We start from the raw sequence: 24,747 nt of genomic DNA, 5'->3' as shown, positions 1-24,747 counted from the left end.
GTTTAGTGTTATTGTGTTATTGACAGTTATTGTGACAACAACGGTAGAGTTAAGCCCATGGTAAGTAAACAAATGTTTTCTGTAAACTGTAGACTGGTTTAATAGTTAGGTGAAGTTCGATATCTGGCATTAATTGTGACCTGAGTCATGCTACTTAGCAGATAGCAGCAGTATCTGAACCATAGACTGTAAAAAAATAGATCTGAACAGATGTCGTCTATTTTTTTTTTTTAAACGGATGAGATCCTGCAGGAATCCGGAAAAACTTGACTCCACAACTGGTGTGATTCTCACAGTTCACGACGCAACAATAAGGCATTTTTTCTTGACGAGAAATTCTCTGGTTAACACACAATTCAATGGGATGGAATGAACTTTCTGACCCCGACATGCGCACTGCGAACTTAGAATTTTCCTGTAACGTGGACCGTGAAGGGGTCTATGTGCGTGCCATTTTTTTATGGATGCCACATTTATATTTTTTGAAGAGCTGCAGAGATTCAACTCAAGCCTTTGAGTTGTGATTTTTTACTTACTTTTTTTACTTTTAGATCAAGATATAGGCTATCGCCATATGTTTAAAATATGTTTAGTAATCATACCAAGTTTTGTTTTTTGACAATTTTAAAAATGCAGTAAGTTTTGTGTAACGGGTAGGTTTAGGGGTAGTGTAAGGGAGTAACGAGTTTGTACAGTATAAAAACCATTACATCTATGGAAAGTCCCCATAAAACACGAAAAAACAACGTGTGTCTTTATTTATTTATTTATTTGATCCTGTGGCGTTTTGAGTTAATAATGCCAATAATGTCAATCCAGCAAATGACGTAAAGGAAAGTGTGAGGAAGTGCTTCGCCAACAGGAAGTTTAGCTGAAGTGTGTTTGTTTAGTTTCTGGAGCGATGGCGGAGAACATAGAAGGAGAGAGCGCTGGACTGGCGGAGAACAGGTCAGATAACTACACTATAACATCCAGTATGACGACGCTAGATGTATATTCACGCAGAAATCGGTGCTTATTCATATCTTATCTATATAGCCAGCCTGTGTTACAGTGTGAGTGGTGGAAAAGCCCGCTGGCGCAGTTTAGCGCAGTTAGCATTTTTGCTAGCTTCCTAAACGTAACGTTACACTGTTTTTTTTATTTATCTGCGTGAATAGTTCAAACTTTAAAACGCAAGCTAAGCAAAACTGTTCGCCTCAGAACAACGCACCAATTAAAACGAGAATATTTCCTGTTAGAAACTAATGGTGTGTTTGCAGTTGATGTGTTAGCTATGTCTGCTTTGCATGCTGACTTTAGCCCACCTGCATGTTTGTGTACGACAGTGGTCCTTTTTTATGCAATACTTATTTTGTTTATATTTAATTTATGTTAAAATTAGCACTGAATAGAGAAAACAGTGGAGATTCATTTTAATGTCCGTAGGGGTTGATCAAAATCTTAATTTACGATATCTATCTATATATCTATCTATCTATGAAATACCCAGTCTTCAGCCCTCTAACTTAATGCTAAAATAAACTCCTGATACCAACCTATCCACTGTGCACAAAAAAACCTGACAATCATGAACAGAAGAAATATACTTATCCATACAGTCCTGATGATAATACTGTTAAAAATCAAGTGTAACAACAAAAAAACTCTTATTGTGTGCAACTATTTATTCATACTTATTATACTCTTATTTCATAAAAAAATTATACAAAAAATACAACAACACTCTTTATGAAGCGAAATAATTATTAGTTGTGTCTTTCACACAGTGTTTGATTCTAGAAATTGCCATAGAATTGCTGGAGTGCCTTTTGTGTGAACGCAAACCCGTCCCGAGATGGGGACCTTGTAACGTTGCTGGGATCAGTCCCTGTCGGAACGCACCCTGTGTGAACAAAAGGCAGGACCACTGCCGTCATATATATTTCCCTAGACAACAATTTTGTTGTAGAGCTTTTAGTGTACTTAGTGGTGGTTTTGCATACCAAATAATATTGGTAGTTTCTGATTTCTTTTACTGCTTTTTTTTTCTCCTCAGTATGGTGTTACGTTTTCGTAGCCCCGCTCCACCACCTAGCGCAGTTTTGCGAGGACCTCCTCCATTACTACGACCCCCACCTCCACCCTTCGGCATGATGAGAGGACCCCCACCACCCCCTAGACCCCCTTTTGGTAGACCACCGTTTGACACCAGTATGCCACCTATACCCCCACCCGGAGCAATGCCCCCACCAATTGGACCTCCACACCTACAGGTAGGAATTATTACAAAAATACGATATTATATGTGCACTAAATGTTACTTTCAATCTCTGATAGTGTCCGATCTCTCTCTCTCTCTCTCTCTCTCTCTCTCTCTAGTCTCTAATAATCTAAGATTGTCTTTTTCACAGAGGCCACCATTCATGCCCCCACCCATGGGAAACATGCCTCCTCCTCCCGGGATGATCTTTCCGCCTGGAATGCCTCCATCACCAGGAACAACTTCAAGTTTGACTAGTGATGACATCTGGGTAGAGAACTCCACGCCAGAAGGAAAGGTGCTGAATGTTACTCGCCGATAGCTCTATTTTCATTGCGTTTGTAAAAATAATATTTAAATATAATAATTTACATCATTATTATAGTATTTTTAATGTAATCTTTTATTTCATATTGGGTGGAAAAACCAGAGGAATATAATCATATCAGTTGGCTTAATTCGTTGAGCAAATAGATGTTTCCTTCAGTTATTTTCATGCCTAATTAAGCCTGTTTAAATGTATTCTGTTCTATATTTCATCTACAGCGCACATTTAGAGCCGCTCCAGTGCAGTGGCACAGTAATCACATGACATTTTCCTGTGATAATGTAGGGAACCACTTATACAAAAACAGTTCATGTTTTTACTTAGGCTGCAATTTAGTTTTAATCCAACAGACGTGTGTGTGCTGAGTAAGCTCAGATCAGAAATCAATTGCATGCAACAAGTGTCTCTCTCTCTCTCTCTCTCTCTCTCTCTCTCTCTCTCTCTCTCTCTCTCTCTCTCTCTCTCTCTCTCTCTCTCTCTCTCTCTCTCTCTCTCTCTCTCTCTCTCTCTCTCTCTCTCTCTCTCTCTCTCTCTCTCTCTCTCTCTCTCTCTCTCTCTCTCTCTCTCTCAAGTAACGCTAGTAATATGTGCATCGTTTTACTTTCTATGCTATCCAAATATATGACTGATCTACAAACATTCCAGCAATGTCTTTGAAGAAAGGGATGTACGCTCGAGCGTCTATGAAATATGAAATGCACAGTGTGCTCAATCCTAATAAAATAGCTTCACTTTTGAATCGCTACATTATATTTCTCAGCAACAAGGGGGTCTGTGTTTGTCTGGACACAAACACTGTACTGTACAAATGCTGCATGGATTTGTTTTCTTGGAATCCGAGCATTTACAAATACACAAGCCCAGTATCAGGACCGATACTGGTATCATTGCATCCCTAATACACACACACACACTTCTTTCAGAAACAATTTTTTCCAATCAAAATGCTATTTATAAGACTTACACACACTATAGATGTGTAAAACTTTTGCCTAAGTCAGTCAAAAGTTGCATCTTGTGCAATGTGGCCATTGTATTATTACATTTAGAAATAATGTAAATAGCAATAAATAAAACATTTACAAACATTATCCTTTAAGTTTGATGGTATTCAGAACAGGAATGAAAAAAATAAGTATAAAACAAACATACATTTTCATTACAAACAACATTTATTAGAAATGTCAAGCCTAAAAAATAAAAAAAAAACTTATTCGGCACGAATCCAAACGCGTGTGCTTTGTGCATGTTTTGCGTGCTTGACTTTAATAACATTATATAAGTTGCAGCACGTCTCAGATTAAAAAAAACAACTTATATTCTGGAAAATATGGCATAATCACTTTTTTTTTTTTTTTTACCTTTTATAGCACTTGCTAATTAATCTGAATGGTGGTTGGACAACTAGTCCTTTAGCATTAGCGTCCTAGGACTTTTGAAACCTTTCTACTATGCTCTTCCAGGTATATTTCTATAATTCCCGGACTCGCGAGTCGGCCTGGACCAAACCAGAGGGAGTGAAGATCATCCAGCAGTCAGAGCTCAATCCTCTAATGGCAGCTCAGTCTGGAGGAGCTGCAGCTGCTCCTGCTTCTACTGCAGCTAGCAGCGCTGCTACGGTTGTGACCGACCCGGTCTCCACGCAGAGCATGTCCCCCTCACACACCCTCAGCTCCAGTCCCGACCCCAGCACCAGTCCGGCCCCCAATGCCTCTCAAACCTCCACCAGTGAGTATTAAACACAGAGAATGAGCTATGAATCATGTAATGGCCTGTTGTTCTCAACTTGGGGTTCCTGAGGGAACTTGTATATATATATATATAATCATATCGGGAACTTTAATTAAATTAAATATAAAATTAAAATAAATAAATGTCTCTGTATAATTAATCAAACTAAAACTCGCGTCATATTTTCAATGTGAGACCACCCTCGATGCACATCTTGGCAAAAGAATCGCCATTAACTAGTAAATGGTCACCAGACTAATATATATACTTATGTAAGCATAAGTCCTATATGTATATCTCCACCAAATCAGCTTATCTTTGGAAAATTGCTTTATGCATTAAGATACATTCATATGTGATATACTTTTAACATCAGTCAATAAAGTTTTTTTTTTAAATAAATTTTAACTTAAGCTTTTAGAATTAAAACGTGGTTTTATGTTTGAATGAAACTGCATTTTCATCATTTTAACAGAACTTAGGGCTGGTGGTGCTTGAAACATTGGTTATTCAGTGTTTGTTAAAAAAAATATATAATAATTCCTAAAAAAATAACTAATTCTGATAAGATATTACTACTAATTCTACTACTAATAACAATATAAAACACGCTAAGATCTTATGAGCTGTTGGGTTAATTAATATTAATCACCTCTGCGTTCGCTAAAACTGATTTGCTGAAATCAAAATGGGGACGGTAATAGGTAAGTGCTTGCACAATAGTTCCACCTACTACTGAAGAAACCGGCAATGGCTTCTGCTTGTTCTTAAAGCTGAATAATTCTAAATGAACTCTGTTCTGACAGGAAAATACAACAAAGAATATCATTTACATGTAGCGCGTCAATTCTACGTGGCATGTTAGACTTTCTCGCTCACACTCTTTCTCTTTGCATGTTATCAACTTATGCAAGTTATCAAACACTTCACAGTCTTCTGCATGAATGATAAATTCAGTATAGATTAATCCTTCTTAAAGCTTCTAACGTTATTCAGTCAAGAGCAGTGAGTGATTTTCTGTCTTTTGTTCTTTGATTAGCAGTAATGACTGACATCACAGCAGCAGGTTTATTAGGCTACTGTCACTTTAAGACCTGACACACAGCCTATTTTCTCACAACTCTTTCACCAAAATAGGAATTTGGCATAAAATTTGTGTTTTTGTCCATTCAAGCGCTGTCTGAATCAGCTTTCTGTGCGCTTGAGTGTGTGTGTGTGTGTGTGTCACAGAGACAGGAGATTCACAGATACGCACCAGTAGTAGTGCACTCTTTTGTGTCTTATCACGTGATCATATATTGTAACACTAGCCAAAGGATGACTGGAAAAAAACAGATGCTGCGTTAATTGCTTTAAAATTGTTAACGCATTAAACTGAAAAAAATTATTGTGCGTTAATTTTGACGGCACTAATTTATTTTTAGAATTAGTTAAGATAATAATAAGCCACATGTAAGTGCAGCCCTATTATATTAAATCATTTTGAAATAAAAACAATCATAATAAAACCCTTACTCTTATCTAAGGGTTTGGCTGACAAAAAAAGTTTGTGAACCCCTGATTTGAAAGATTGGTAGTACTCATGACCAATATGAAACATTTATAATGTTTTGTCTTGATATCTTTTATCCATTCTTTCCCTTTGCTTTGTTGTTCTTGTAGCGTCTGTTTCTGAGATGCCTCCAGTGGCCTCTACTCCTCCTGCCAGTGTAGGAGTGACCCCTGTTGCTGTGGTCAGTGTTCCTACAGTAACCGCTACAGTCACTGCAGTGCAGACCATGCCACTGCTGCATCAGAGTCTCCCTCCTGGCCTGTCTGTGGCCCAGCCAGCTGCTGCTATCCCAGCATTCCCCCCGGTCATGGTACCACCATTCAGAGTGCCTCTCCCTGGCATGCACATCCCACTGCCTGGTACGTAGAAATGAATTTCTTCTTGAAAGTTAGCCAAACAAGCCAGCAAATATAATGGTGAGAACGGTTTCAAAAAGGCTAAAAGGTGCGCAATATATCCTCCAATAAGTATATACAGGCCTGGTTTCACATACCCCTTTTCCACCGACACGGTTCCGGTGTAGGTTCCCTGCCTGTGTTTGTTCTTGAAACAATTTGTGCATTTACACTACAGAAAAGGTGGCTCCATGCCAGAAAGATCGGTTCAACTCCGACTTGCTGGTCTCGAACGGAGCGGGGGGGGGCGGAGAAATTCTGTCGCTGTCTATGGCGGCCTTGTTGAGCAGTGTAATAACATTGCACTACATTGTTCTTAAATCTAAATTTAGAAAACTGTGCGCGAGGCCCGAGAGCAAGTGAAACAACAGTTTGGGTTTCAATATATCTCCAAAAAGGACAGATGAGAGTACTAGGAGTTTATGCGAGCTTCCTGTACACTAGAATCACTCCGGTACTGTGAACAGCAACAAAAAAGCCGCTCTACCTGTACAAACACCTGAACGCACAATGTTTGATTTTAGACTGTTTATAGTCAGGTAAACAACACGTAGCATTGTTACGTCACCATTCGTTCCTCAAGTCCGTGGAAAAACATTGCCGGTTTGCGACAGGCTCCAGTTTGCCCGGCTAAGAACTGTCCGGGTTCAGCACAGGAACGTAAACAACGTCAGTAGAAAAAGGGTTACAGACAGGTCTTAGATTAAGCTAGGATTAGTTCAGTTATGACATACAAGTAGCTTTTGTAAATGTGTTTTGGGGAGAAAAAAATACTGGTGGAATATGCTGTGCGTCTTGAGACAAAACAATGGCACTGACATATTTTAAGATTCAATTAAAACTGCTCACACATGCATTTTAGTCTGGGACTAGGCTTAAGCCTTGTCTGTGAAACCAGGAGATAGTGTTGTATCTGGTGCTTTTTGGTATTTGAGTTAGTGTAGACCGCAATAGAAACTAAACTTTATTAGTGGACTTGATTTACTCTAACCAGTAGATGGCGCCCTCCTCTTACAAAGTGATGTGGACAGACTGCCTACACTTACACTCAGTGTTGCACACAACAAATATGAGGACATTTTAAAGTTGTGATTTCCCCAAAAAAATAAACCCTTGTAGTAAATCGCGCTGATTAAATCTAACGATCGCTTATCATATCACGTGAAACCATGCAAATTATACTTTGTTCTCAAATTGTTAATGTAAACATCATCAGCATTGCGTGACTACATTTAATGCCCTTCCGATATTTATCCTTGTTTTCGCACGGGCCGGTTGCAGTCTCTTTTTTTTTTTCTGTAGCCACTCCCAAGTCCGAAGTCTTTTGCCTTTTACAATGGGTGAATCTCCAGTTGTCACTGGTGATTGTCGTTTGAATCTTTCTGCAAATTGATAAGTTTAATTATATGAAGTGCTGTGAGAAAAGGCTATAAATCTCCACCTCCAACATCCTCACACGCAACATGTCTTACTAGCCGAGAAACCTTCTTTATGTGCACAGATGTGACGTAATGATGCAAAGACACGCTGAAATTTCCTGTGGAAATCCACCAGTCCCACTGGAATTAAAAACATGATTACAAGCTTACCGTTTTGAATCGAGCTAAGGCAAGCAGATAGTTTTGAACACTGGCTGGTTATGTACTTGCTCAAATTTATTTTGGATAATTTTTAACCCAAAAAAGTTACGGACTGCAGCTGTTTGAAGATAAAGAAATATATATATATATATATATATATAAAATTGAGTTAATTAATGATATAATTTTACTATTATAAAATATATTAAAACATTAGCATGTTGCCTTCAAATATATTTTATTTATAAAATATTGCTTTAAAAAGTTAGTAATAAAAGGAACATCACAAGGAAGAACAAAGAAACATCCTTTTATAATTCCAAGGATTATTATCCAGCCTGAAAATCCATGCATGAAAATCCACCCCAGAAATCTCAATAACTTTAGTTTTAAAAATCTCTGTCCATTCATCATGAAAATTCAAAAGATGTGGAAACCCTGTAGTATTTTCTTGAGGTTTGATCTGCTGAATGCAAATTTTTCATTTGCAGGGATGCCAGGGATGGCCCCACCTCTTGTACCCATGATGCATCACCAGCTAGCTATCACTGCAGCTCCTGCACATCTAGTGGGGACTCTCTCACTTCCTGAATGGTCTGAGTACAAGACGGCTGATGGGAGGATCTACTATTACAACAATCGCACTCTGGAGTCCACCTGGGAAAAACCTGCTGAGCTAAAAGAGAGAGGTAAGCCAGACCTCATGTCTTTTTCTTTTTTCTTTCATTCTTTTTTTCTGTTAACTTGATTATAGCTACACTTGACGTTAAATAGTTAAATATTACTTTATTTCTCTGAACAGATAAGAACAATGACAAGGCTAAACATGGCCATAACCATGCTGATTCAGTTTTAAAGGATATAGACATGGAAGTCAAATCTGACTTTGGCAATTCTAAAGAGGTAAGTGTGAAGTGTGCAACTGATGTAGACTTGTTTTGAGGATTTAGGAAACATTATTGCTAATGTTTTGATGTTGTAGTTGCCCAGGGAAGAAGATATGACAGAGGAGGAAAAAGCCGCACAGAAGGCTAAACCTGTTGCCACAAACCCAATTCCTGGTACTCCCTGGTGAGCCTTTTCATCTCTTCAGTGATTAAAGTCTTTAAAGGCCTCCTGAAATCAAAATTTAAGTTTTTTATCTTTTAGTATGAATATGTTGGCCTTAAGGTTATGAATAAGCTGGTGTGTTCCAAAACAATGACAATTGCATTTAGGAGATATGGGAGAAGCATTCAAAACGTAGTCTCTCACTTCCTCTAAAATGGATCACAGATTTTTATGACATCGCGGACTTCAGCTTCTCATCACAACTTCTGTCCAATCACATGCTCTGTAGAATCTAAAGCGCTTGTTGTGTGTTGCTCAAACAATTGAGTTTTATTCCGTTTTCCAACTGTACGTTGGTTAAGAATGAAATGGCTAGAATTTATTCACACCTCTACTATTGAATCCAACGTATCATCAGCGCTCGGATTTGCTTCCATGGTGCTGTCAAGTACGAATTGCAGTCTGTGAGGTAAACTAAACACTATTGGCTATTTGAAAAGGGGGCGGAGTAGCCATTCAATATGTCCCGCCTTAGCTTCCTGTTTCAGTGGAAATTACATCAACGCATTATACAAAGCTGCGCGTTCCAAGGCACTTCAGTGGGCCTTTAATGTAAAGTCTTTAATGTAAAGTTACAGTAAAAATCATACATTATTTGTGTTTTAGGTGTGTGGTCTGGACTGGAGATGACCGTGTGTTTTACTACAACCCCACCACACGACTGTCCATGTGGGACCGACCTGAGGAGCTGGTGGGCCGTGCTGATGTGGACAAATACATTCAAGAGCCCCACCACAAAAGGGGCCTAGATGACAACAAGAAAATAGGTTAAACGCATTGTGATTTGCACTGCATAAATTTTCAGCTTGCTTTTAAACTTTGATTCTTGGTCCAGAGTACAGTAACGCAGCAAAAGAAGACACACTCTTTTATTTCTCACAGCAGGTTTCATCAAAGAGGAGATTGAAACAGCCATAGAGGACACACTGGACGATGAGCCTTCTAAGGCTAAGAAGAGAAAGTAAGTACCATCGGCTCTCAGCAGGAACCATAAGGGGCCGAGCACTCACCCCTGCAGAACACCTAACTTTTGTATTATACAGAAGAAACTGGAAGCATCACGAAAACTTTATTTCTAATCATATGAAGAGATAAGAAAATAGGGCTGCTTCCGTTTAGGCCCTGAGCAAAAACATGTTGAATGGACTGTTTTGTGTCACAGGTGTCGGCGTTTTTTTTTTTTTTTTTGCACCCAATGCTGACTTGTCTTAGCAGTGGTAATCTTTAGTTTGGGTCTTTGAAAAGTGGTGACTCCATAACGTTTACCAAATCAAATCAGTCACTGTTTCCCATCAGTGCCCTTCACGCCTGCCTCCCCCTGACCCCAAACAGTGGTCCTGTTGCACAGGGGACTATTTTTCAGGGAACGCTTCTAAGCTCTGGCGATGCCAACGTGGGCCTCCAAGGTAACCCACCTTGTTTGACCTCTCTCTAGCCTCCATTAGGCAAACCCCAGTGAACCAATCAAAACTTCAGCCCTTCAGTGATGTGTATTAATGTAATAAAGGTTTTGGGATTTGTTTTCAAGAACCGAAAGCAAAAATACCAATATATTTGTACTTGACTGCATTCTCCCTTACAAAACGCAAAATAACTCGATGCAAGGATTGCATGAATAATTTTAAACACACCTTCTCAAATACAAATACATTTGTTTAGTAGGGCTTTCAAAGTAACACATTCTGTTAAGCATGGTTTAATAAATATACACTTAGTTTGTTTCGACATTAACTTTTATGAAATTTGACTAGTCACAACAGTTTAATTCTGTTTTGAGCAATTTTCTATCCTTAAAAGGAACCAAATGCATTGTTAACTACAAAAAGTTTAGAAGATTTAAATATTTGAATCGATTGACGGCTCTAGTAAATAGATTACAGTTCGATAGAAATGTCAATTCTCTCAATTTAAGAGAAAAATCTTTCAGTATTTAAGTCGTCACATTGATTTATATAGCGCTTTTTACAATACAGATTGTTTCAAAGCAGCTTTACAGAGATAACAGGAATTTTCTTTTTTTTTAAAGAAGCACTTCACAATTTATTTACAAGCAAAACAAAAAAGTAACAAAATTCTGAAATGTTCTTCCTTACACTCTTCCTCTTGTCTCTGACAGGAAGGACGATGTGAAGGAGGCTGACGCAGAGAAAGACGCGGCCGTGGAGGCCGAACTGAAGGCCGCTCGTGATCGGGCCCTGGTGCCCCTGGAGGCCCGCATGAACCAGTTCAGGGACATGCTGCTGGAGAGAGGGGTAAAACACTTCAATCCAACGCAATACTCTAACCAGCTCTGTAATGTTAGACACATAAATCTGAATGGAAGCCCATCAAGGTACAATCTTAAGTTCATTCTTGTTACTATTATTCTTTAATATTATGTAATATAGTCTTAAATTCCTTTCTGCTCATTTTCTGTCACTCCCGTTTTCTTACCTGTTATTCCTGAATTGCTTTAAAGTCGTGTTAAATGATGTGCTTGACTATAGGGATGGGCGGTATGACCAAAGTATTTATGTTACAGTGATGATATTGTGATAACTCATCATAGGAGTTATTCTCGAAATCCAATGACAAAAAGTCTGAAATCGGCCCATATATGCTCATTCACGATTTCCTAAATTTGTACACTAATTTAGTCCAGTTGATGTACAAGTGAATGAAAATAAGTTGAATTTGGACGAATGCGTTGGAAAGGCTGCCACTTTTGCGTAGTTTTTGCTTTGTCAATGGAGGAGAACCTGTAGTACAGGCAGATTTCAGAAATAAAAATAGTGAATTGGGTAATTAAAATCAGATGATTTCCTATTGATTCATTACAAAGTGTAGGAAGAGCAATATAGCAGTGCTATACTTAAAAAAAAAAAAAAAGTTAATATTTTATATATATTTATATTAGAGGTGGGCATAGATTAATTTTTTTAATCTAGATTAATTTTGAAATTAATCTAGATTAATCTAGATTAAAATGGCTCATTTCAATTCTGCCGAAGGCATTCAGAATATGTGTGCTACCCAAATAATGACTATAAAAGTAAGTCTTTGAGAACGGGTTTCTCAAGCCAGGTGGCGCATTAGACCAGGGGCTCATCTCCTGTTTCCAAAATGCATCACAAACTGCTTGAGAAAGCTGTTCTACTCATAGACTGTAAAAGTTACTACTGTACTGTTACCATCCGTAGGCAACATTAGGTAGGCCTTATTATTATCAACTACTATAGGCTATCAATTAGGGATGGGCAATATGGCCTAAAATCCATATTGTGATATAGGCCTACATTGCAGCCTCTTGCGATAACGATATTATAATAAAACCATTTTAGAACAGGTTACACAGACCCTGCTAAACAACTGCTAAATGTATTTTTTTTAAAGGGTGTATGTAGTTTTGAGAACATACATTGTGCAAAACTGTAAGTATACAACATAATTTTGCAGATAAATAAAATTTAAGTACACTAGCTGCAGAGACTTAAGTAACGTTAGGTCTAATGTTTATTATGGCTTGGAGCTTATGAAACCCCAAATTTAAAATTAGAATATTGTCTAATGTCTTTTCAGTTAAAAAGAAACACAACAACGATTCTTAAAATCGGGCGCAGACAGAGATTATGTGCGACACCACTGAGATATATTGGGAATAATACGCGCACGCTGGTATTCAGTGATATGTTTCGTTTTGAATTTGAGGTGGTAGAACGGATTAGTCGTGTGTTAACTTACCAAACTGTTAACCCCACACACTCTGTCTATATAGTTTGCTGCTGCTAGTTGCACCGATCTTTTTCACCAGCTTTCACTTTCAGCCGTGTTTACTTAAGATGACGACGAATATGATGCGTTGCAGGCGGGTGTTCCTCGCGGCCGCGGGTAGATTGCGTCATCATAGCTTGTGTAGCTTGAGCCAGCTCCCAACCCAACTTGGAGAATAGATTAACGGCGATATTTTTTTTATCGCGCGATAAGAGTCTCGCGTTAACGCAGCACGTTAACGCCGATAACGGCCCATCACTAATTTATATATATATATAGAGAGAGAGAGAAATAATTTAATAATTTTCTTGGATCTTAATGCTTTAAAACAATTATAATAAATTAAAGTCTGGAATGTGTGCAAAACACTATGTTCAACATTATATAACATTGGATTTAAAAACAGATTCAGAACAGTAACGCATTCCAAATATGATTGCGGCATAAATGAAGCTGTGTATATATATATATATATGTGTATATATTTTTAATAGTCGATTAGTGAGACTCAAGATGGCACCAGTTGAGTTCGAATCAAACAAGAGAGAGCGAGTTCACAGTGTGATGCGAGAGATATGAACGAATCAAATACGTGGATGAGTCGTGTGTTATACAGCAGAGCTTGTACTGACGAATCAAGAGTCATACCACCCAGTCCTACATGACAGTAGTGTTCGTGCCCTCTCTGTTCACTGTTCATACTAGAACCTCTATCTGTCTGATTTATAAAAAAAAAAAAACTTTGGTCCTACGTAATAGTAATTATTTGGCATTTCAAGCAACTATCACAGTAGAATGTAATGTTGCATTGAGTAATGGATAAGTTTGTACTTCGTGTTGATTGATTTTATTTTTCATACATGTTTATCAGTGTTTCGCAGTAGTGTAATTGTAGGTGATTTGATGTAGATTTGTGTATCATTGTAATTTTGTATGTTGTTAAAGGAATGTTGTGGGTTCAACACAAGTGAAGTTTGTATGTATGTCACATATGATGATTAACTTGAATGAAGTGTTGTTTTAACATTATTGGAGGATCTGTTCTTTGGTAAGCCATCTTTCTGCCCACTTCATACCTGCAGGTTTCAGCTTTTTCCACTTGGGACAAAGAACTGCACAAGATTGTGTTTGACCCTCGATATTTGCTGCTCAACCCCAAGGAGAGGAAACAGGTGAGGGCGATTGGTGTTTGCTGGTTTGCTGAATGAGCAGAAGTGAGCAGCTTTGTGAATTTGTCTCCATTCACTGTGCAGGTGTTTGATCAGTATGTGAAGACTCGTGCTGAAGAAGAGAGGAAGGAGAAGAAGAATAAACTCATGCAGGCTAAAGATGACTTCCGAAAGATGATGGAAGATGCCAGATTTCACATTAGGTCTGTTTTAATTAGGCCTTCTCTACATTTCGATTGTTCAGCATTAAATAAAGGTCTGGTTTCACCTGGAGATGCATCTTAATACCAAGTGTAAACAGATTAGATTGACAGACTAAAATGTCACGTGTGTTAATTTCCGTTTTACCTTTTAGGACCACATTCAGTGAGTTTGCAGCAAAACACTCCAAGGATCCTCGTTTCAAGGCCATTGAGAAGATGAAGGACAGAGAAACCATGTTCACAGAGTTTATGGCAGCCTTGAGAAAGAAGGACAAAGAAGACTCCAAAAACAAAGTAGAAAAGGTCTGTCACCGGCCTCCCACAACCACCCTGAAATCACCACTTGCATTGAGTCAGTGCTGTTGAATTGAACTATATTCTGTTAAGCTCTGACAACTAGTGTTTCTGGCTGCAGGTGAAACAGGATTTCTTCGATTTGCTGTCAGACCACCATGTGGACGTCTCTCAGCGCTGGAGCAAAGTGAAGGACAAGCTGGAGACGGACCAGCGCTACAAAGCTGTGGAGAGCTCAGCTGCTAGAGAAGAACTGTACAAACAGTATGTGGAGAAGCAGGCGAAGGTCAGAGGGATGCTCTTATTGTGCATGAGGCATTAGGACAGGGACCATTTTAATCGTGACGCAACTAAGGCGATGTGGAAAAATATGAACCAATAATATCGTAGCACATATGATGAGAAAAACGTTTGCGTGTCTTTGTGCTGTGTAGAACGTGGATGCTGATGCGGAGAAGGAGCTGGAGCGGCAGGCTCGCATCGAGGCCAGTCTGAGGGAGAGAGAGCGGGAAGTGCAGAGAGCTCGATCGGAACAGACCAAAGAGATCGACAGAGAGAGAGAGCAGCATAAACGAGAGGAGGCCGTCCAGCACTTCAAAGCTCTCATGTCAGATATGGTCAGTGCTGGCTCACTCTGAAGAATTCTACATTGTATTGAATATACATTTTTTCTCAATTTTTTGTTGACTCTTGTGTGTTCACATATAGGTACGGTCAACAGATGCTTCCTGGTCTGAAACGAGGCGCAACCTGCGTAAAGACCACCGGTGGGAGTCGTCATCTCTGCTGGAGAGACATGAGAAGGAGAAACTGTTTGAAGAACATGTGGAGGCTCTTACCAAGAGGAAGAAAGAACATTTCCGGCAGCTGTTGGACGAGACCTCTATGGTGAGACGAGACTCACAACAACAACAATATTTATATAATGTGTATATAATAATATCAAAATATTGTTGTTGTTATAATTATTATTTTATACATTATATAATAATAATTCTAATCCTAGAATAAATATATAATATATATATGTTATTATACAGGCATATAGTAACAATATGAATATATTGTTATTATATACTTCTATACTTAAAATTATGTAATACTACTACTATTATTATTATTATTATTATATACTTAATATTTAATTATATAGTAATATTATAAATGAGGATATATATATATACATACACACACACACACACACACACATATATATATATATATATATATATATATATATATATATATATATATATATATATATATATACGTTACTATTATTATAATGTTATAATAATTATTATAGAAAATTAATACTAATGTTCACTACATGTACCAAAATTACTTGGATAAAAGGGTCTGCTAAATGTATAAATTTGAAATTTAGTTTTGAAAAAATTTAAACGTAAAAAGTTTAGTCAAACCTTTTTTGTTAATAGATGGTTTGTATCTGAACAAAAAAAGGACAAGAGATTGATATTATGATTTCCTATTTAACAGATGTTTAAATTTGAGTAATTAAATATCAAATGGATTATTAAAACCTTAAATCTGTATCTGTGGGTTGTCCATGTGTTCACGCTGCTTCTGTAACTATTTTATCCTAGATCACCTTAACTACCACATGGAAAGAGGTGAAGAAGATCATCAAAGATGACCCACGCTGCATCAAGTTCTCCAGCAGTGACAGAGTGAGTTCAATTATTTGGTTGTCATATTGACTTTTTGCCTTGGCATCAACTTTTTGAAACGTTCTTTCTTTCACCTTCTAGAAGAAACAGCGGGAATTTGAAGATTATATAAAGGACAAATACATCACAGCCAAAGCTGACTTCCGAACTCTACTGAAAGAAACTAAATTCATCACGTATAGGTATGCACATCACTTTCATTTTCAAAAATGGGGAATATTATTTTGTCTTGACTGACTTGCAAAATACTATTTTGACTGACTTTTGTGAAACACAGAAGACAGTCTTACATGTTTGTGATGACAGAGTAACTTTAAATGAAAATCTGTCATTTATTCAATGTAACAAGCTTCATTAGCAACATTAATCTTCTAGAATTTAAACTTGGTCACTTCTAAAGCTGTCGAACTTGTGTTCTCTGTAGATCACGGAAGCTGATCCAGGAGTCAGACCAGGCCCTTGGTGATATTGAGAAGGTCCTTCAGAACGATAAACGTTACCTGGTCCTAGACTGCGTCCCGGAAGAGCGCCGCAAACTCATCATGTTCTACATCGAGGACCTGGACCGCCGGGGACCCCCTCCTCCCCCCACAGCCTCTGAACCCAGCCGTCGCTCCACAAAGTGAAGCCGTAGTGGGCTTCAGAGGACTGAGCATGAGCCTGCACAGTGTTAAACACGTGTATTTCTGAAATGTCTGTTATCTTCTCAAACTGTGCAAGATGATTCCCTGTACGGCCACTAGGTGTAGGCTAGCACAAGGCCAACTGTCAATCAACGAACTTCAGTGGTCAGGCAGGGAATGTGTTTGTACGTCACACTGCAGCCTCTCGTGAGCATCAATTGTAGCAGGCTAATATGACAGGTCAGTGCGGGGGTGTGAAATGAGTTGTGTACCCTTCAGTACATGTGTATGTGAAAAGTTTCTTAAAGTGGTTTGATTTGGGCTTGTTGCTATATTTCTGTGTTGACTGGAAATAAATGCAACCTTTTTGTTTTGTTTTTTAGCAGTTGTGTTCTGATCTCGTCTTTTCTCAGTCCATGAAATCAAAGAATACAAAATGACCCTCTCGATTTTTATTACATTTTTCTCCTTTTCTTTATAAAATTAGAACAAAAAGCAGAACATTAGTACATTTGCTACATCGTTTACTTCAATTTTACACCATTCCTTGTTGGTTGCATCAGTCAACCCTGAAGTTGGGTTTTGATGCACCTTTCATGAAGTAAACTGAGAAATGAAAATAAGCTGAAAAGTTGATTACCTCAGCAGCCACAACAACATATTCAATTATCAAAGCCATCTGCGTCCTCTGTCCTGCCAAGAGGTGAGAATCAGATGTGGGCTGAATACTGACTCAGTCGATAAGGCCCTTTCACATGACTCAATGTTATGCTACAGCATGGTGTCAAGCTAAAATGTTTCACGCACATTTGACTTGGCTTTTAAGTTTAACTGTTGAAGCATATCCAGTGACTGCATAACATTACATGAATGATGCCAGCAAGATGGAAGAGGCTGAGCTAAATGCACATATCATGGCATTCAGCGGAACACATTCAAGTTTTTTTTTCTACACTAAACACATTTTGGTTGCTTTCACTATTTTCATTTTGTACATTTCCGCTTTCTTGCTACGGAAGGGCATCTACAACGCTTCTCAAGACGGTTAGAGCGGTCAAACCCTGATACGAGTCATGTGAAAGGGCCATCAGCTACATTAAAAGTAAAAGGATCCTCTCTGTATTGCTGTGCATACCCAATAAACCTACAGAGAGCAAGAAGATTTGAAGTAATTAAAAACATAAGCAGTCCAACAGCCAGTGTCATTGTCCGTGGTTTGCAGTGCACCTTCAAGTTTCCTTTGTTTAGATTCAGTGCAGTATCAAATCTGCAGTAAAGGCAAAGTTCATCTAGATGTTTCTCACAAGTTCAATGCTAGTGAGTCCAACCTTTCCACTCTCAAGCCATCTAGAGAAATGGTGCCTTTTGTCGATGTGATAACGAGACATCAGAGGTACATGCTAGTTGACCTTGTCCTGAAATATGTAGAGGTTGTTGGTGGCAGCCACAGCAATGATGTTCTCGTAGGGGTGCCATGCAGTGTGTAGGATCTTCTTACTGAAGTCCAGACTGTCCACACTGATTTCGTCTTTCCGACGCTTGCCGCCAACGCAAACTTTGCGTGGCTTGAGGATGGCTCTGGGTTTGCTGTTCTCCCGCGAGGCCTCGAGAGTCACATCACGCTTAGTGTTCCGATCGAACATACGGAAGAAATTGTTGTAGGAGCCTGTCATTAGGACACTAATGGGAAAGGGAAAAGACAATTAGTTCTTATTACCTGATAAACAGTCTAAAATCAATTTGCAAAACCTGATTGCTTTTGGCCAGGGATTTGTCCAATCCTGCTCCTGGAGGGCCACCTTCCAGTAGAATTTTCTTCCAACCCTATATAAACACATCTGAACCACTAATTAAGGTTTTTAAGATTTCTCGAAAGTTCCAGGATACAGCTAAACACTGGAATGTGGACATCCAGGAGGAGGACTGGACACACCTGCTTTTGACAAACCTGTCAGTTCCATTCCAGACACATTCAAACTTGTCGAAGATGCAGTCGTTTTCGTACAGAGAGCATAGCTTACTCCTAAGGTAGTCATGGACCTGTCAAAGAAAGAACCGAAAGCACAGACGATCAGTGCCTTGCAGAGTATTTGACCGAAAATGACAAGACTTGTTTATGGGGTCATCATAAACCCATAATGACTGTAGTCACTGGTCATGGTCTAATCTGCAGAGCAAGTACCTGGTAAGTTTCCAAAGGCTTGCTCTCCATGTTGACGTCCCACACCCTCACTGTGAGATAGTCACGAGTCATCAAGTAGCGTCCACTGTGGCTGAATTTCACATCTGAGATGGAGGAGATGATCTCTGAGAAGAAGGAGCGATTACTGGGGTCTTCTGGTTCCTCAAATACTGATAGGGAGAAACAATAAGATACAGATGAGTAAATATTTTTTAGGAGCAGAGTTGAGGCCTTGATCTTGTGGTCTTAGCCATGAGATCTCTCATGGCCTTTGTCTGAATCTTGGTGTAGGTTTAGGGCAGGGGTGCCAAACTCAGTTCCTGGTGGGCCACAGTCCTACAGAGTTTAGTTCCAACCCTGCTCCAACACACATACCAGTAGTTTTCAAAGTAGTTTGGATCAGGTGCGTTTAATTAAGGTTGAAGCTGTGGCCCCTTTTTGACACCCCTGGTTTAGAGTCTAAGATAAGACTACAGTCATTTCCAGCATCTTATGCCCGGTACACATTGTATGATTTTGGGCTGTCCCAGATGAAAGATGACCAATCATGGTGATTTCAATGGGCGTGGCTCCTAAATGGTGCCCCTACGTCGTACAGTGAGAGAGGTTCAAAGACAATCGTTGTCGCGGTCTTGCGACCAAAGACAGCCTGCGATCATTTTCTGATTCTGACAGCGTCAGAAATTTTGCATGATTATCTCACAGTGTGTTTGCTGATATGATCTATCTATGTCTACTGACTAGCCCAAAAAAATGCAGGGGTGTTCAATCCTGCTCCTTGAAGGCCTCCTATTTCCCTAATCAAACACACCTGTATCAACTCATCAGCTTGTTAATTAGAGACTCTGAAATGGGTGTCAGATAAATGAGATATCCAGAAGGTCTGGTCGTGACCCCAACTCTGAGAAATTTCATAACCCTATTTGGTTTAAACCAAGATCTTGAGAAAAAGATCTAATGGCTGCAGTAAGTTGGCAGACTAAATGAACAGCACATGTCAGTCAAAAGATTAAAAAAAAAAGAATCAAAGACTAAGGAAACTCACATTTAGAGTGGTTGTCACAAAGTGCGGAGGTTCTCATGTCGCACAATCTTATGGAGCCCTTGCTGCTACTGTAGACAAACGTGTTGCATTGGTTAGGGTGAAACTCTGCCGCTGTGATCACCTCCGTCAACTCTTCCATGTTGGTTGGCTTTATGTCCACAATATCTGAGTAGACTGAGTGAAGGATCCACAATCCTATTCCCCATGAATCATCAAATCCCTTTTAATAAAAGTCTGGCTCTACGTGTATTGGATTGCATCGGATCTAAATTTCTCAAATTACTGGATGAATCATCTTTCAAAAAGGTTAATCCGCAACTGATAAAATCTCTCATGCTGAGTTTCTCCCAAGAGAATCTGGTATCTGTGCTTTCACTGGCTTATATCAACTGGCTTATATCAAAAACGTCAAATAAAAGAGTTCCAGGAGCCATAAATATAGTATTACATCCATCTGTTGGTGTTGGGTAGGGACAGGTTATCCATCACGACATGCAGCGAGGATCATACATTTACAGTGTGACCGTTGGCAAATAGCAGGCTTTATCATCTCCACAACTCCCTTGAGCGACTCCACAGAATCACCAATACAGACTGTCCACAGACTCCTCATCTCAGCTCTAAGGGGTCCTTGAGAACAGTAATCAATAATGATCGATAGGGATGCGTGCTTGGGTAAGCTGGACACTATTTACCTTTAGGAGGGGAAGCAGGGGTCAGGATTAGTGGCAGACACTTGATAAAGGGTAATGGGCGTAATGTGTATCACAGAGGTGTTATCTGTCAGAATTAAGTGACAGCAGAGACAGTCTGCAGGTGGCTTATTGGGTTTGTTTGATTGCTGGTTTAGCTGAATCCTTTTGTTCTTAATTTAGTAACAAAAGCCTGTCAGTATTTATTGGGTGCTTCTCAATATCCCTCCTCGTCTCCTCTCTCCTCTGTCCTCCATCCTATGACCCGGAAACCGATCGAGCACAGCCATCTTGAAGGACATCTCAATTCTCTAATTGCACCGCGAGGAGTCGAGGATCGAGGAGTGAGGAGGCTTCCAGAGGAGTCATGAGCGAGGATACACAGGTGCATCCTATGCGGAAGAGTTTTATCGACTAAAACGTGACGCACGTATAAATTCTCCTCCCCCTTCACATCGGTCACAATAATTTTGATTTATACTTTACTTTTGCAGTTTATATAAACCACACACCTCACATATTTCAACAGGGTATCTTTCTTTATTATTATTTATTATGAATTTCTTAAATAAACAAATTTCAACAACATGAGGGCAGATCCTCTGAGCGCTGCTGATGACGCGATGAAGTGACGCTCGAGTGATCAAGTATTCCAATGTATAAAAAAAGCTTTCATTCGATCCCTCCGTCCTCGCGTCTTTTCCTTGCAGCCTTCCCTCGCATCCTACAGGGGGCGGAGCTGAGACGCGAGGAAAGGAAGCGAGGAGAGGAAACGAGGATGCACAAATAAGAATTGAGAAGCACCCAGTGTGTCTGGATACAAAGTGACTTCTGGGAAGATAAAGCAATAAGTCACAAAAGGTGGGGCATTACCGTGATTTTACAATGGCTGAGGAATGCAGTGACAAAGGCTTACCTTTTATAATATTGCAGTTTGAATCAATTCTTCTATCAAGTAACAGGCCTATAGTTCAATATAGCCAATGCCATGTTTACTTGGGACATTACATAAAGTATTAGAATTTTACAATTTGATTTTTATAATAAGTTCAAAGCCTGGCTGAGCAAGGAGGTCTTTCTGTCTGGAATCTGTATATTCTTCCTGTGCTGGTGTGGTTTCCTCCGGGTTAGCTTGGAGACAATAAATTGCTCGGAGGTGTGAGTGAATGTGTGTGTCTGTTTGTAATGGACTGGCCAACCGTCCAGGGTGTTTCCCTGTTTTCGCCCTTAGGTGCTGGGATAGGCTCCAGCAAACCCACATAGAACAAGTGGTTTACAGAATGGAAAGATAGACTGCTCTAATTTGATGTTAAAGCTTGAACTATTTACTTTATAGCCAAATAATTCTGAAAAAGGTCAAAGTTACTATCCATGAATTGAATGATCTCAATTCTTTTCAATCATAGGCACACACACACACAAAAAATGCAGACATGCAACCATCTGAAATTGTAAAAAGATACTAAAGCTTCGGTTTGTGATCTCCAAGTTCCACAGGTTGATCCTCAGGTCATCTGTGGACATGTATGTTTCATAGTCGCTGTTGACCGAGATGGAGTTGATGTGATAGGTGTGAGCATTAGAGAAAATGCGACGAGGTGTTGCCTCCACCATCAAGTCCATGGGTCTCAACACAGGCACCTGAGAGGAGGGGGAAGACACATGGTTAGGAAAACAGACAGACAAAGAAAGGAAATAATGTCAATATTTGCAGCAAATACTAAGATATGCGAAGCAGGATGGTCCCTGGTTCGAGTCCCACTGAATTCTAGTTTCGGCAATGATCAAAAGACATGCAGGATAAGTGAATTGGACAATAGACCGTGTTAATTAGCCCTGTGATAGGCCAAAAGCAGACAAATACCCTGGATGGATGGGCAGTCTAAGACGCTGGGATAGGCTTCAGCATCCTTGAGACCCTACATGGGGGTTTGGAAAATGGATGGATATCCTTCCCATTAGTGAATGCCTAATTTAGTCAGACTGATTAATCTGAACAAAATTAGCATGCTCAATTTCTGCTTTAAAATACATTATAGGGAATCTTGAGTAAATACTGTAAAATAAGAGGTCATTTAGTTTCTCAAACTAATGTGGTTTGAGAGGCCTTGCTATATTGTGATATATAATATTAGTTATATAAAACTGTCAAGGGTATTAGTTGGTCTCTATGCATTCTCCAAGTGCAGTAAAAACAGATGTTTCGCATCAAATCTGTTACTATATTTTAGGGATGCACTGATATGAAAATTTTAGCCGATACCGATAACCGATAATTCTTTATATTTGAAAAGCCAATAACCGATAAATTGGCAGATAAATCTAAATCCAAATTTGTATATAATTTTAACCTGATTTCAAAAACAAAAGCATCACCATTAAAATTCATGTCAAGCACATAATTATAATAATGTTCTCATTATAATTTTATGTAGCCTATAACAGACTTGCGCAGCACATGTTGCACTCAACTGTATTTTCCTTTTTTTGAAGGGAATCCAATCATATTTCAAGCAATTCAAAACCATAATGGTAAACACAGAGAGCATCTGAAGTATCTCAACTGAAGGAAATAATCCATTATTTATCGGCTTTAATATATCTGCCAAATTTTCTTATTTCTTATTGTTATAACAATAACATTAAAAATTAACATATATAGGCCGATACCTATATGGTGTCGATAAATCGTACATCCCTTCTATATTCTGTATTCTAGCTCTGCTGAAACACTGTATTGACCAATCATCTGTTTTATAAATTGGAATTACATGGGTCATCGGTTACCCTTTTCTCCAAATATTAGTATCTACTGTACATTAACCACTGAAAAACACTTTACTATACAACATATATTATTGTTTTGTTTAGTTTTTTTGTTCAGGAAAAAACACACAGCTGAAAAAACAGAGGTGGTCTTTTGTTCTCAAATTACTTGCCCACACCTGGATCTGGCCAACTCCTAAAGCTACACGGTCAAGATCTGAAGACATGTGGATTCAAGCTCCCACAATGCAATGTGGTAATAGGAAACACAGGTCTACCGTCTCTTTAATAATGACTAATCATTGGGCCGATGCTCCTACATGTGCTTCACGGGAGGGGTATTGCGTCGCAGTCAGTGTCTGACTCCCCATGAGGTTTTTAATGCGCGCAGCCCTCCACTAATGACAGAAGCGGCATGGCAGACATGTCCTACTCACTACAGAGATGAGGAACGCTCATCTCCGAGCAGTGGGACGTGGAGGAGGGGCACACGCTACCATGCCAGGTCATTATCACCTAACACATGCGAACTCCATCTTTTCATTTCTGTTAGAGAGTGGGGGTGGGGTGAGGGGTGTCCTATTGTTGATGTATACATTAGAAATACATTTTCTATAGCCTTTACCACTTTAATTATTAATTTCACATATAATATGTGAAAGCAAGTCTGTTATTTCATACAAAAAAACATTCCGATCAAAAATATTGTGTTCTAATCTGACAAATTTAATTTACGTCACATTTCACTCTAAATAGAATATAGAGCTGGTAAGTCCCGCCCATCCGTAAAACCCCAAGTGGACCTCTAGGTTGAAAAATCGTCAATGCAAGTGAATGGGAGAAAATAATTATTTTCTGGTCCCGTTTGAATTATGCCATGAATGTGAACATATGTTGTCTGTGAATTTTTTATATAATTTTTCATGTTATGAGTTTGACAGTATATTGTATGATTCTTCGGCTAGCAGTTGTGGAAAAGACATAACGAGAAAGACTACATATCGCCTATGTGACGTCACCCCATAACACATTTTCCCTCCACTTGTCAAATCACGGTGCTAATGCTGCGATAACCTATGGAGACAGATCGAGATGCCTGTGTGTTTTGTACCCAAATGTCACCATTCAAACCAAATGGGCTGTTCTTTCTTCAGAAACGCGTCGAAAGCAGCGAAGAGTTGTAGTCCACAAAGTGCTCTCACACAAAGTCTAACCGTATCAAACTTCTACCCGCTAAATTATAGCATTCTTCACACGAAAAATTATATTAAAAATTCACAGACAACATGTTCACATTCATGGCAAAATTCAAACGGGACCAGAAAATAATTATTTTCTCACATTCACTTGCATTGACGATTTTTCAACCTAGAGGTCCAGTGGGATTAGCGGAA

At 39.1% G+C, this 24,747-nt stretch overlaps 2 protein-coding genes across 6 annotated transcripts in view; one reads left to right on the top strand and one right to left on the bottom strand.

Annotated features, from left to right (window-relative positions):
- Positions 1-431: 431 nt before the first annotated feature.
- tcerg1b (transcription elongation regulator 1b (CA150)) lies at positions 432-17,050 on the top strand. 4 transcript variants are annotated; one of them, XM_081391755.1, is made up of 21 exons: positions 856-948; positions 2,039-2,255; positions 2,394-2,540; positions 2,789-2,851; positions 4,034-4,298; positions 5,964-6,212; positions 8,320-8,517; positions 8,631-8,731; positions 8,811-8,899; positions 9,545-9,705; positions 9,824-9,899; positions 11,055-11,190; positions 13,771-13,860; positions 13,942-14,060; positions 14,213-14,363; positions 14,476-14,640; positions 14,789-14,971; positions 15,063-15,242; positions 15,962-16,045; positions 16,127-16,227; positions 16,470-17,050. In XM_081391755.1, exons 1-21 carry the CDS (start codon positions 902-904, stop codon positions 16,669-16,671), a joined length of 3,024 nt encoding a protein of 1,007 aa, XP_081247881.1. In that variant the 5' UTR covers positions 856-901; the 3' UTR covers positions 16,672-17,050. The 4 variants fall into 4 exon arrangements, with proteins under 4 accessions (XP_081247882.1, XP_081247883.1, XP_081247881.1 ...); XM_081391754.1 differs by having other exon boundaries at positions 9,821-9,899; XM_081391756.1 differs by lacking the exon at positions 2,789-2,851 and having other exon boundaries at positions 432-948; positions 9,821-9,899.
- A 51-nt stretch (positions 17,051-17,101) lies between these two features.
- The window catches only part of ppp2r2bb (protein phosphatase 2, regulatory subunit B, beta b), a 69,708-nt gene continuing 62,062 nt past the window's right edge, over positions 17,102-24,747 (bottom strand). For both annotated transcript variants that reach the window (XM_081391758.1, XM_081391759.1), the window contains exons 5-9: positions 22,051-22,228; positions 19,896-20,060; positions 18,851-19,020; positions 18,617-18,708; positions 17,102-18,348 (exon numbers count right to left, since the gene is read on the bottom strand). In XM_081391758.1, the coding sequence (XP_081247884.1) occupies positions 18,069-18,348; positions 18,617-18,708; positions 18,851-19,020; positions 19,896-20,060; positions 22,051-22,228 (885 nt within the window). In that variant the 3' untranslated portion in view covers positions 17,102-18,068. The remainder of the gene's footprint in view (positions 18,349-18,616; positions 18,709-18,850; positions 19,021-19,895; positions 20,061-22,050; positions 22,229-24,747) is intronic.

This window comes from Scardinius erythrophthalmus, assembly GCF_964197995.2.
Source record: "Scardinius erythrophthalmus genome assembly, chromosome: 17".
Classification (NCBI taxonomy): domain Eukaryota; kingdom Metazoa; phylum Chordata; class Actinopteri; order Cypriniformes; family Leuciscidae; genus Scardinius; species Scardinius erythrophthalmus.
Note: the sequence above shows the minus strand (reverse complement) of the source record. Positions and strands in the feature narration are given on the sequence as shown.